The sequence below is a fragment of the Equus przewalskii genome, chromosome 16 (genome assembly GCF_037783145.1).
Source record: "Equus przewalskii isolate Varuska chromosome 16, EquPr2, whole genome shotgun sequence".
Taxonomy (NCBI): Eukaryota; Metazoa; Chordata; class Mammalia; order Perissodactyla; family Equidae; genus Equus; species Equus przewalskii.
Window position 1 is genome coordinate 5,002,055 of NC_091846.1, and position 12,791 is coordinate 5,014,845.

The 12,791-nt window shown below is 35.5% G+C and overlaps 1 protein-coding gene across 15 annotated transcripts in view; it reads right to left on the reverse strand.

Moving 5' to 3' along the window:
• Window positions 1-12,791, reverse strand: part of MTMR6 (myotubularin related protein 6) — a 93,696-nt gene that overhangs the window by 65,475 nt on the left and 15,430 nt on the right. For 11 of the 15 annotated variants that reach the window (XR_011528005.1, XM_070578636.1, XM_070578640.1 and 8 more), the window contains 7 exons: window positions 8,693-8,855; window positions 7,276-7,433; window positions 6,939-7,067; window positions 3,892-4,026; window positions 2,874-2,987; window positions 1,410-1,542; window positions 108-217 (listed from right to left, as the gene is read on the reverse strand). Coding sequence is in view for 14 of the 15 variants with exons in the window: in XM_070578636.1 (XP_070434737.1) it covers window positions 108-217; window positions 1,410-1,542; window positions 2,874-2,987; window positions 3,892-4,026; window positions 6,939-7,067; window positions 7,276-7,433; window positions 8,693-8,855 (942 nt within the window). In the remaining variant the exon portion in view is untranslated. The remainder of the gene's footprint in view (window positions 1-107; window positions 218-1,409; window positions 1,543-2,873; window positions 2,988-3,891; window positions 4,027-6,938; window positions 7,068-7,275; window positions 7,434-8,692; window positions 8,856-12,791) is intronic. The other 4 variants (XM_070578643.1, XM_070578642.1, XM_008540207.2 and 1 more) reach the window with 1 other exon arrangement.

Genomic DNA, 12,791 nt, shown 5'->3' on the forward strand with positions numbered 1-12,791 from the left:
AAAAGTTATGTGACTGGAAAAGATACCAGCACCTAGCAGAATAAATCCAATCCTTCCCGACCATTCATTATAAACCCCAAAACCAAATATGAACGATGAAGCATTACTTTGGTTAAGAAGATTGCAGCATCCATAACAGCTTTGATATGGCGAAGCCATCCTGAGCTCTCCAAACCAGAGTAGAAATCATTGACAGAAAGCCCTTTGGTACCATTGACTAAAAAAGGGGAGAAAAACATTTCCATTAGAATGGGACTAGAGTCTCCACTTCTCCTATTGAAGATATCTCTAGGTGAGTGAAGTGGGGAAGAAGACGACGAAATAAATAGGCAAGACTCTTTCTTTATAAATGAAAAGATGCTATTACAAACTCAATAATCGATTTTTTGGTACATTTTTCTGTTATTCCTTGTGCTGAAAAAAAAATGCTCCAATCTCCTTTTTTAAAAAATTTGCAGCACATGGGGCTGGCCCCATGGCCTAGTGGTTAAGTTCAACACACTCCCCTTTGGCAGCCTGGGTTTGGTTCCCAGGCGAAGCCCTACACCACTTGACAGCAGCCATGCTGTGGTGGTGACACACAAAACAGAGGAAGACTGGCACAGATGTTAGCTCAGGGCAAATCTTCCTCAGTGAAAAAAAAAAAATTGCAGCACAACTGTTTAATTAAAAATAGTCTGATATTTAAAATTTTTAGGGGCTAGCCCCATGGCTGAGTGGTTAAGTTCTCGCCCTCTGCTTTGGCAGCCCAGGGTTTCACCAGTTCGGATCCTGGGTGTGGGCATGGCACCACTCATCATGCAATGCTGAGGTGGCATCCCACATGCCACAACTAGAAGGACCCACAACTAAAAACACACAACTATGTACAGGGGGGGTTTGGGGAGAAAAAGTAAAAAAATAAAAAAAATCTTTAAAATTTTTAAATTCCACACCATGGCTGAAAAGATATTTTAATATTTAAATATAATATTATCATAAATTAATCTTCACTATACTGATTAATCAAGAATATCTATCTAAAAATAGGAATTTTTTGTAAAACCATTAGAATTGTACTGTCTAATACAGTAGCCACTACCCAAATATGGCTGTTTAACACCTGAAATGTGGGTAGGCCAAACTGATGCATTGTAAGTGTAAAATATACACTAGTCAATTTCTAAGACTTAAAGGCAAAAAGAGTAAAATATCTCACTATTAATTTTTCATATTGATTATATGTTAACATAATATTTTTAATATATTAGATTAAGTAAATATATTATTCAAATCAATTTCAACTGCTTTTTACTTTTTTGAATGTGACTACTAGAAAATTTTAAATTATATAACTTTAAATTTTACAATGTGACTAGCATTATATTTCTATTGGACAAAGCTGCCTACAAGATAAGCATTATTCATACCTTCCAATAATTTCTGAAGGCTGGAGCGCATGACATGAATATTCTCAATTCCAACAAACTGAAATCTAATATTAGAATAGTTATCTTCATTTTCATAACCTTTTCCAGCTGCTCTGTTGGCCATTGCATTCAGCTAAAATTTTAAATTTTAGAAATTTTAGAGACAAATTTATCTTTTAACTTAGTTTACCAAAACACCATGAAAATACTAAATAAACCATAACTGAATATGCTACCATTTTTTAATAAATAAAAGTGTCACATGTTATTAATAGTAAAGAAGGATACCATAAAGTAACAACACGATGGCTATAGAATGGAAAGGTCAGACAAGAAGTTACCCAAAAATAATCATGAAACTAATTCATTTATGTCTTTAGTCAGTTTTCCATATGACTGTAATATTTCAAAATTTAAGAAAAGAAAGAAATGTCTCCTATCTAAATCCTAAATGATTCAGAGATGAGCAGAGCTGGGGTGTTTTTCTTTTGCAGAATGAACCTATGAGATTCACTTCAGAACAAGCCTGGAGCACTTGATCATTCAGAAGGCCAAAGGACCCTGAAAATCAGATCTAAAATATGCATCAGATTATTTGAGATCCTCCATATTAGAGATTACCTGAGGCCCATACAGTGTATAACACAAAACACAATCTGATAGCCTGATATACCTCCAAGAATTGGACCAAAAATAAACTGATCTCTAGGAGAAAACAGACTGCCTGTAGGCCCATGGTCTTCGATTATTAGATCAAATGCTATCAGAGGTTCTCTGAGGATTTGACGTGTTTAATTCTTTCAGACTAGGATTTCACATAGCACATTATTAGAACTTACTAAATATTCTCACAAACGTGGATGAAATAGAACCTAAGCTGAAAGAAAAAGTAGCTTTCCATTCAGTGGACTGGGGCCCAGGTTGGTAACAAGTACAGTTAAATTGCATCTACTGACTCACTGATTATTCAACACCTATGATGACTAAGGTAAGAGTTAGATATTAAACATGCTACCACATTATTACCACTTGAGTTTAACTAGTAAAACAATCAAAGAAAGATACATTTTTGTACAGAAGTCAATTATACAAATAATAGACATTAGGTCCCTAGATACAAATCACCCTTAGACTTACATTCAGAAAGTCTTGCATTACAATGACCTTTTACATCCAATATTACCCCAAAAGAGTTCTAACCTATTAATTCACCCAGACTTTACAAGAAAGTAAAATAACATTTTTCTTACAAGAGATAATACCAACACTCTTGACTTCTAAGAAAGCCTTTTCTTTTTCGTAAAACAAAAGACTATCAAATTATCAATTTCTAATTTTTAATACTTTTAATTTACTCAAATTACTCTTATCTTCTGTGAGACTGTATAATGATGAGAATCACTTCTAAAACAGCTACCATGCCTTTCAAAAAAGCTGCCTAAAATTGCGTTCTATATCGCTCACTCGCTTTTGCTCATGGCTTTCTCTTATTTTCTCATCATTCCAGATTTTTGAAGAAATTCTCACTATAATTCTGCCAATGTCCTTTTGTGTAGCCCACCAGCTCTGCATGCGATGCTATAATAAAAATTAAAAGTAATGTTAGCTATTACCATTGAGAATTTTAATTACTTTAGTTTCAGGAGCCTAAATGAATTGATTATTTAACTGTGTTTATTAAAAGAAAAAGGGATTCTGACATTTTCCCAATGATAAAAATTTAACCTAACATTACAGATGCCTAACAGAACAACTATTTGCTGTTCACTATTTATAACTCTCTAGGTTCAATGTCTCCTAAGTTAACTCACTATCTAGTTTCCTTATTTACTTGAATATTTCAAATTAAAAGTTCCATTATTTTAACACAAAGTGTTTTGCCAATTAAAAATTCTGCCAAAAAAAGTAATAAGAATTTCTAATTTTTCACAACATACACAATATTTAGTATTTCTTCATAATACCATAAGACTTATACACCATCAAGAGTTCCCAATATAAAATTCAGCTTTCCTAAATTTATATATCTATCAGACAACATAAGAAATCACCATCTGGGTTACTGGGAAACTGGTCTTCAAGTTGCATCCTTTAAAAATTTATTTCTTAGTATCATTAGTCTCAGTTAATTTAAAACTAGGATTCAGAGGCCGGCCCTGTGGCCAAGTGGTTAAGTTCACACGCTCCAATTCGGTGGCCCAGGGTTTCACCAGGTCAGATCGTGGGCACAGACGTGGCACTGCTCATCAGGCCATGATGAGGTGGCATCCCACATGCCACAACTAGAAGGTCCCACAACTAAAACTATACAACTATGTACCAGGGGGCTTTTGGGAGAAAAGTGAAAAATAAAATCTTTAAAAAAAAAATAAATAAAACTAGGATTCAGATATTTTAACTATGGACAAATTGATCCACTGCCATTAATTAAAGTAACAAAGATAATTAAACTAACAAACTGTGCTGTATTCAAGACACATACTTTGGGTCTGGTGTCCATGACATACATATAGCGATTGACTGGATTGGCTTTACTAATGGCTTGAAGCAAATGTTCATCCTCCAGGCACCTGGCACTGAATCCTGACAGTGGTTGACTACATCGACAAACGGCAGCCTAATTTTAAAAAGAAAGAAAACAGATTATCCAAAGATGTCTAAAAATGTGTCAGAAAAAAAGGCTTAAAAGAAAAAAAATCAGTTAAAATCAAATGTGCAATCTGTTTAAAAGTTGGCAAGACAATGAGAAGGCACTAACTTTGAAATCCTATTTGAACTAAATACTATTTCAATATCTTAACACTACTTAAGTTTTCTAAATATTCTCTTCTACTACGAAACCTAAATGCCTCCTTACCTAGTTTGATGAAAACAATCTTAGGTCCTCAGAGGTAACACCTGGTTGATTGCCTATCACGTAACCTACTGTTAAGATCCTTAGATTCTGTGCTCTATTTAGATTACGAGATACTTTCAACTTAAATTCAAGTAAGAGATTAGTCAATAAAACCAGAAGAGGATTTTTTAAGTTGCAACACTTGAACTTCTACTTTCCAAAGACTTTCAGATCTCTAATTAGAAATCAGTAATCTTTATATGAAATGAGACATGAAACGAGAAAAATGAGCATCAGCTCAAATTTGGGTTATAATGTAGTAAATCTAAGAGGGTAAAAATATCTATAAGAAGAAGTGAATGCTAGATTGGATATTTACTGTTGTTTAAAGTCTTAAGAAAAGATTAAAAAGATTTAGATCCATAGACTTTTTCTCCAGTCTCATCCATACCAACTCCAACTTAGCTCTACTCAAACATTCCAACCACAATATCATTAAAGAAAAAAAGTATACATAAATTCACACATTCACACATTTAAAATTCACACAAAGAATAAAACTATGAAAATTTAATAAAATAGAAGAAAATGAGGATTGCCTTATTACATTCTTTTTAGACCTACTTTCTGATTTGTTAAGCTGGTCACTGAATATCTATTTTCAACCCAGCTTTCCAATAAAAAATGTATATAAACATGACCATATCAAACAAGAGGTCATAACCAGTCATAACTCCCTATGACTTTGTTATGGAAAGCAGATTAGGAACTTCTGTTTAAAGTTCTATTTTCTACTGCTGGCTCCCTTCCAAAATCCAACTAAAGTTCTAACAAAGAAAATTAAAACGTATAAAACCAAAAGGCCAAAGAGAATGGGAAAGGAGACAAAAATAGAGCAGAGATGTCAACAAAATTTGGTGAAACGAAAGCAGATTGACAAGCAATAACTAATTTTCCAGAGCAAAGAAAGCTGCCTACTCGTTGTGAGTCAATAAGAAGCAAGGCTTTCTGAGCAGCAAAATCCCAGAAAGGCTCAGGATGTGGTACCTCTGAGAGCCTGAGCTAACTGAAAACAGAAAACTGGCTGAACATCTGTATAAGGACTAGTTAAGATACCCAGACCTTCCCTCACCCTGAAGACAAAGTTTATTCCATAAAGAGGATTAACCTGAAGACTTCGGACAACACACACAGCTGTGGGTGAGGGAGAAGCCGTGTACCTCCAAAAACAGGAGGCTTAAGTAAAGCCTATATAACGAAATGTGAGATTTTCCCAGCTCTCTTCCCACACTTGGATCCTGGCCAGACCTACCACACACATCGGGATGAAAATCACAACAGAAAGAATCCAAAGACAGAGATCACTCATGCACACAAACTTCTAAACAGCTTTGTAGTACCTCACTCTTAAATATGAGAGGCCAACCAAGAAACAGATATTTGAAAGACATGAAAAACAAAAAGACAAAATAAACAACAACGAAAAAGGAACTCTGTCCAAACAGATAACTAATGTGGGCAGCACAAGAATTCTTTTTAAAAATTCTGTAACATCTTCAGAGAACCAAGTCATCACATCTAAGAATAGAAAACTTGCCTAAAAAGTTCAGAAAATAGGAAAGAGTTCTTGGATTTTAAAAACACTATAGCAAAAATAAAGGATTGAAGAGATGGATTGGAAATAAGGTTGAGGAAATCTTCCAGAGAAAGAGAAGGAAAATAGGAGAGAAAATTTAAGAAAATGGAGGTTTATGCTAGGAAGCTCAAGTGTCAACACACACACACACAAAGTAAATTAAGAGAGGAAGTTACTGAAGAAATAGAGAAGCAACTTCCCAAAACTGAGACCCAAGTTTCCAGATAGAATTTAAAACAATATGCCAAGGCACATCACTGTGGGATTTCAGAACACTTGGAAAAAAGATGATTCTAAAAGATTGCTGAGAAAAAAAATCACGTCACAAAGAACTGGAAGTCAGAACTGGCATCAAACTCCTCAACATATTAGCTGTGAGATACAGTAAAAATGATTTACCCTCTCTCAACTACAGTTTCCCCATTTGAAAGTTGCAGGTGATTAGCAGAGTCTACCTTATAAAGTTCTCTCTCACAAAGAGAATTTCAGGCATGTAAAGTATTTAACTTATAGTACCTCCTGGCCTACTGTTATAGGCTACAAAGTTAAATTTTACTCTAATGAGCAAACCCTATTACAGCATCTCAGTATAAAAATGCCTCCTCCACCTCTTCATATTGCAAAACCCTTCCAATTTGAAGAACTTACTATTAAGATGGGAGTCTGAAATACTCTTGGTTCTCTCCCTTTTCTCAATAGTTGGCTTGTCAAAACTATCTGGTTTTCCCAAACACAAGCAGGATCAAAAGAGAACCACAGGAAAGGAAGAAGAACCAAGCTGTTCACTAATCCCATTATTTTTTAGTCACTCCTAGAAGGAAGGAAGGAAAGAAGGAAGGAAAGAAGTTGGGGGTGGAGGGGGAGATAAGTATGCAAGTTTCTATATTTCAGAGTAGTTTTGTTTTAAAGTTTCAAAAATGTAATTATGTGAAAAGCCAGCACTTCTCTACAAACATAACAATGACCTCTTAATGTAAAAATGAGTGTTAACACTTGGATACTTAAACCTGAAGAGGGGTTATACTACATTAGTAAAACCAAAAGAAAAGCTTCTTACCTCTTTCTCTCGATGATAGTAGGAGAGAACTGGGAACCTCCCCTTGCTCCGGAACTTGGAACTACCAACAATTATTGGTTTGCTTGCTATTCGGGGAACATAAAGTTCTCTGGGATAAGTTTCACAGATCTGTAAATAACAAATAAAACATATCCATTCCATTCATAGTTCAAAAACCATGAGGTTACAAAAAACCTTTAAAAGCAATAAAAACTTTAAAAGTAACTAAATGCAAGAACAGTACATAGTAATACACAGACGACTTGACACTATGACACTCTCTCTGACTCTCTGGTACTAACATTTTCTGAATTTCTCTAAAAGGTTGCTAAGTTACCTTGTATTCTCGGTTGGCATCAGACAACTGCCAATTTGAATTTGGCACTCCCATCCTCTTATATTCCTCAGCAAGGTCAATGAGCTGCCAACCTCGTAGTCGTTCTGAATCATTTTGTTTGGGATTATAAGAGAATGCATAGAGATCTTCATATTTTGCTATAGTATACAAAATACATAAATGTTAAAATGCAATTTATAGGACTTAATACACTACAAATAAAAGTAATTTTTCAGTTTTATCCTTCCATTTTTTCTTTAAGATCATCAGAGACAGTTAATACCTGAACATGTCTGAACTTAGTATCTTCTCACTTTTTTGATGCAAATGATTACATCTAGAGGCACACACAACTGATCTGAGATTCATTTATATCATCAGCAAAAGCTAGTAAACAATAGTTAGACTTATACATTACTCTACTGCAATATTTCCTTTTCTTAAAAGTTAAATATTAAAGACACAAATAGACACTTCCCACCCACCATTTTTCCCAAATGAGATGTAATATGGAAAGACTAATGTTATAATGAAAAACTAGAGGTGGCATATAGAACATGAAACCGAATATACATTTCTACAGAACAGTGTTGACCAAAAATGGCAATGGTCGCACAGAGCTCCAGACAACATTTACTGCTGAACAACAAGAAGCCCCTGAAGTCACAGACCATCTTAACTATAAGATCTGGCTTAACTTGGGACAACAGGATAAATGTTATAGGCTTTATATGTTAGGAGAGAAGAGTGAGCACAGACCTAGATCAACGCAATCTAGATTTCTGACGAAAAAGTAACATGCAGTAACCAGGGTGTTTTGTCTCCCTGGAAGGATCTATGTAATTCAAGTCATCCTGGCGGAAGGAAGCCTCCAGATCCCTAAGGCATGAGTAGTGATAATATTCCTCTTTAGGGCCTGTATCCCTCTCACTCCCACCTCTGCTAAAGTAGGATTCACCCTCTCTTTTGGGTGCTCATCTCCTTTATGTTCCACCCTAGTCAATTAAATTTATTAGTCCCACCGCAACCAGAGACGCCTGACCTTTCTTAGCTTTGCATTTAGTAATATCAATTTCCAAGTCATTCCGCTTAGTTGTGGGATACCCACTTAAAAAAAGTTGTGCTACTGGCTATCAACAGACTTTTAAAACATTAACATAAATCTATGTTTTTTAAAAAATCTGTACTACAAATGCTTTGCTTTTTCTTTACTATTACCCCTTTGGAAAGTATTCTTACAATTCAGATCATAAGTTTCTAATTATTTTTAGGCCAAATTTTTTGGAATAGAGTGCACAAGAACTTGACGTAAGAGTAATTTAAAGTATAAAATAATAACAATGAGACATTAAGTAAAGTATCTTAGATAATCCATCTCAAAATTGAGTAAGCAAGCTTTGGTCTCTAAGAACAGTACCTTGTTTTGACAGTTGTAGCAAAGAGTTGTAAATATCATGGCAATCTCTTTCTCTGGGAACAATGAAATGCACAATCCTGAAGTTCTTGCACTGAATCACAAGTGGGCATCCAGAAGTAGTCAAAGCCAGTTTCTCTACTGAGGCAATATGGTGGTGCAATATCTACAGCATGAAAAAAACATTTGACCATCATTTTAAAAAGCAGTAAATACCTTATTCTCTTCCAGATTGCACAAATGTTAGAAATGGTCTTTCCAAATAAAGTCTCAAATGTGATATACTACACACCCAAAAATTTTAAATGACTGAATGCCCAAGCTGGAAATATATGCCCCGATACTTCCTCCATCCCTCCACATATACAATACATCATCAAACCCGAGAACAGCATCTCCTAAATATCTCTGTCCTACTTCTCTCCATCTCTGCTGTCCACCCCTACTGCAATGTTCCCATCGTTTATTACCTGAATTGCTATAAAAAGCCTCCTAAACGCTTTCTCCATATCTACTCTTGACCCCTTATAATACATTTTCTAAAAGGCAGATGACCATTATAAAGCAATCTTGTCATGTTATTTCTCACTTCTCTAGCCTCATTCAAGTCCCTCCCCACATTGCTACGTTCCAGCGACAAGAGCCTTCTTTTGGCTCCTCAAACGTGCCCAGCTCCTTTACATAGGCTCTGAGTTGCTCCTACTAACTGGGATATTGCAGCTCTACCTTTTCACCTAGGAACTTCTTGCATTATCTCCAGCTTTTGCTTAAAAGTCATCACTGAGAAGTATATGAGACATTATGTATTTGACAACCCCCCCAGCACCCTCCCCAAGTAAGTTAGGTCCCCTCCATTTTCTTATTGCATATTAACTCATACTTTTCTTTCATAGCACTTAGTGCATGAGTAATTCATTGTGTAGTGAATGTCTATTTCTCCAGCTAGATTCTGGAAACTTCATAAGGAGCAGTACTATAGCTAAGCTGATCACCACTCTATCTCCAGCATTTGACATGGTATCTGGAACATTATGATGACCCTCTTAAAATAAAATAAAGGTTCAAATGTTATATATTACACATTCAAACTTAAAATTTGACTAAGCCAGAAATATAGGTGTCATCGCTGATACCTCCTCCATCATCATAAATGTTTACTGAATAAATGAATAGAAAGTCCTACTATAAACTCAATACCTGATAGCATTTTAAACATAGATTATTATTCTCACCTGCTACCTATAATATTGTTTGCTACTATAAACATTTTCCCTTTTTCAATACCATTCCTATTAATATAAAAAAATTATAGAAAACTTTTCTGGAATACAAAAGATCTTAAGAGTCATAGCAGGTTCCTGAATGATAAAACTCAATCATGGCAAGAAATCAGCTCATCCCAAATTAATCTAAAAATTTAACATAAATTCCAGTAAAAAATTCCAGCCTGTTTTTTGTTTTTTTGTGGCAGGATGAAAGATGGATGATTATTTATATCATATCTATATATTATATAATTATATTATTATATGCTGTTATTAATTGTATTAAATATATATATTAAGTCTAAAGTTCACCTGCAAGATTAAATGCATAGAATAATCAAGAAAAGCTTGAAAAAGAAGACTAAAAAGAGAATAACTTGTCCTGTGGAAATTAAAAGCACATACAGCACAGACAACTAACACACACTACACATATGTAGCCCATACTTAGGGCTAAGATTTAACATTACTGACATTTATATTAGCAGATCTGTGCCAAGTTACTCAAAATGATCTCAAAGTAACATCCAAATAGAAAATAAAGAACAATAAGCCACTATAATACTATATGACTATTTTGATTCCAATTAAGACCCAAAATTATTTGCAGGAAGAGAATGATGAAGGGACCTGTCTCAGCCAGTAACTATTTATGTGATCTTGAAAAAATAATCATCTGTAAAACGAGGAAAAGGATAATAAAAAGTTAGCAAGGCCCCTTTCTAGATCTAAAATGCTCATTTCTATGGATCCAGCATACTCAACAGACTTCATTCCGGAGAGACATATGGAAATGTCTGATTAGAAAGCATTTTAAAGACAACAATAGGAAAGAAGAGAACAACACAGATATCTTGTATCTGCCCCTAAAACTACATTCCCAACATCTGAAAGAATAGCTATACAGGAAACTTTCATTTGTATCTCCTGGGGATGGATAACACACAGAGAAGATAATAAGGCAGGCGGACAAAGGAAGGGTAGGCAGAATGGATGATAATATGACTATTGATTTTACAAGGCCCTGCTAGGTGAAACTCCTGGCAGTTCCTGGGCAAACACTGGACGGGGAAGAGATCCAGTGCCTCTAGGGAATATAACTTCTCCAAGATCAACATCTCCGGTAAGTTTTTTAACTTACTTATTGCAATCGCATATCAACAGGATGGCCTTCCTGGGGAAAATCAAAAAAGTACAAAGAGAGAAGAGAAAAATGCAGCATGCTCCACAAAGAAAAAGCACAACACAACACAAAAGCACAATATGACTCCCTGGACTGGGAGTCAGAACTGACCTGTCATCTTGATTCTACTACTTAGAAAAATAGTAAGAGCAGCTACGATTTACTGAGTCACTACTACATGCCTTAGGCGCAGGTGCTTTTCATGTTTTACCTTAATTAAGATTCCCAAAAGCCCTACATGATGACTGATGCTATACCCATATTCTGGGGGTGCTAAGACTTGAAAGTTACATATTTTTTGGCAGACACTCTTGGTTTGCCTTTCCTTTCCACCTTGTAACACCCATCTCCCACAAGAGACCAAAAATGCCTCCTATCCCGGTAGGAGTTGCCAAGAGTCCCATTTCTCAACAATTAGATACTAGGGAAAGTCCACTGGGCCACCCGGGAAAGCGTTTCCTCCCTGATACAAGGAGAGGGAGGTTCTAAGGTAAGCCCACCCACTCTTCTTTTGGAAGGTTTGACACTATTTTCAGTTACATGTTCTTTTACCTACAGCAAAAAGCACCCCATCAGCAAGCAGCAGAACCAGTATTTGAACCCAAAGCTGCCTGTCAAGAAAGCCTAAGCTCACATTACTACTCTGCGCTGCCTGTGTGACTTGGAACAAATCACTACCTCCTTGAACTTCAATTTCTTCATCTATAAAATGGACGTTAAAAAACTTGGTGTCACCAGTGGCAGAGAAACATGCTCAGTCTCCTTCATCTTCTTACAGTAAGAGAAAGCTAAGGAGTTGTGTAGTCAAGAGCCTAAGGCCTGGAGTATGTGAGCCTGAGTCCTGCTCCACTGTATTTAATGTGTAATGTCAGGCATGTAACTCAACCTCTTTAAGCTTCAGATTACTACATGTGAAATGAGGATACTAAGAGGAATAATAGTGAATTTACTTTATATGGTTATTGTAAGGAAAAAATAATTTAATACATGGAAAGCATACCACTGGCATATTAGGAATAGAGGGAACTTCTATTAAAAGATAGTTACCAGAAACAAAAACCTACAGTAATTATTACCCTTAATGATGAAACATTCAAAGGATTCCTTTTAAAATCATGAAGACAAGAATGTATGATATAATCTCTTCTATTCAGTATTACATTGGTAGTCCTATCCTGCATGGCAGAAGAAAAAGAAATGAAAGGCACAAAAATTGGAAAAGAAGAAGCAAAAAGACTGTCAATAACTACAGGAAAAATGACTGAAGCATGTAAGATACCCAAGAGAACCTAGAGAAAAATGAAGTTCAGTAAAGTTGCTAGCTATAAAATCAATAGACAAAAATAAAATGCCTTCGGGTCCAGCCTGGTGGCATAGTGGTTAAGTTCGCACACTCCGCTTTGGTGGCACAGGGTTCATAGGTTCGGATCCCAGGTGTGGACCTAGCACCACTTGTCAAGCCATGCTGTGGCAACATACCACATAAAATAGAAGATTGGCACAGATGTTAGCACAGTGACAATCTTCCTCATTCACACACACAAATAATAAAATAAAAGGCCTTTCTATAGCAAAGCAAGCTTTTAAAATGCAATTTAAGATCTTTAGATGCAACAAAAAAATTCAGGATACTTATGGATGTATCTAACAAAAG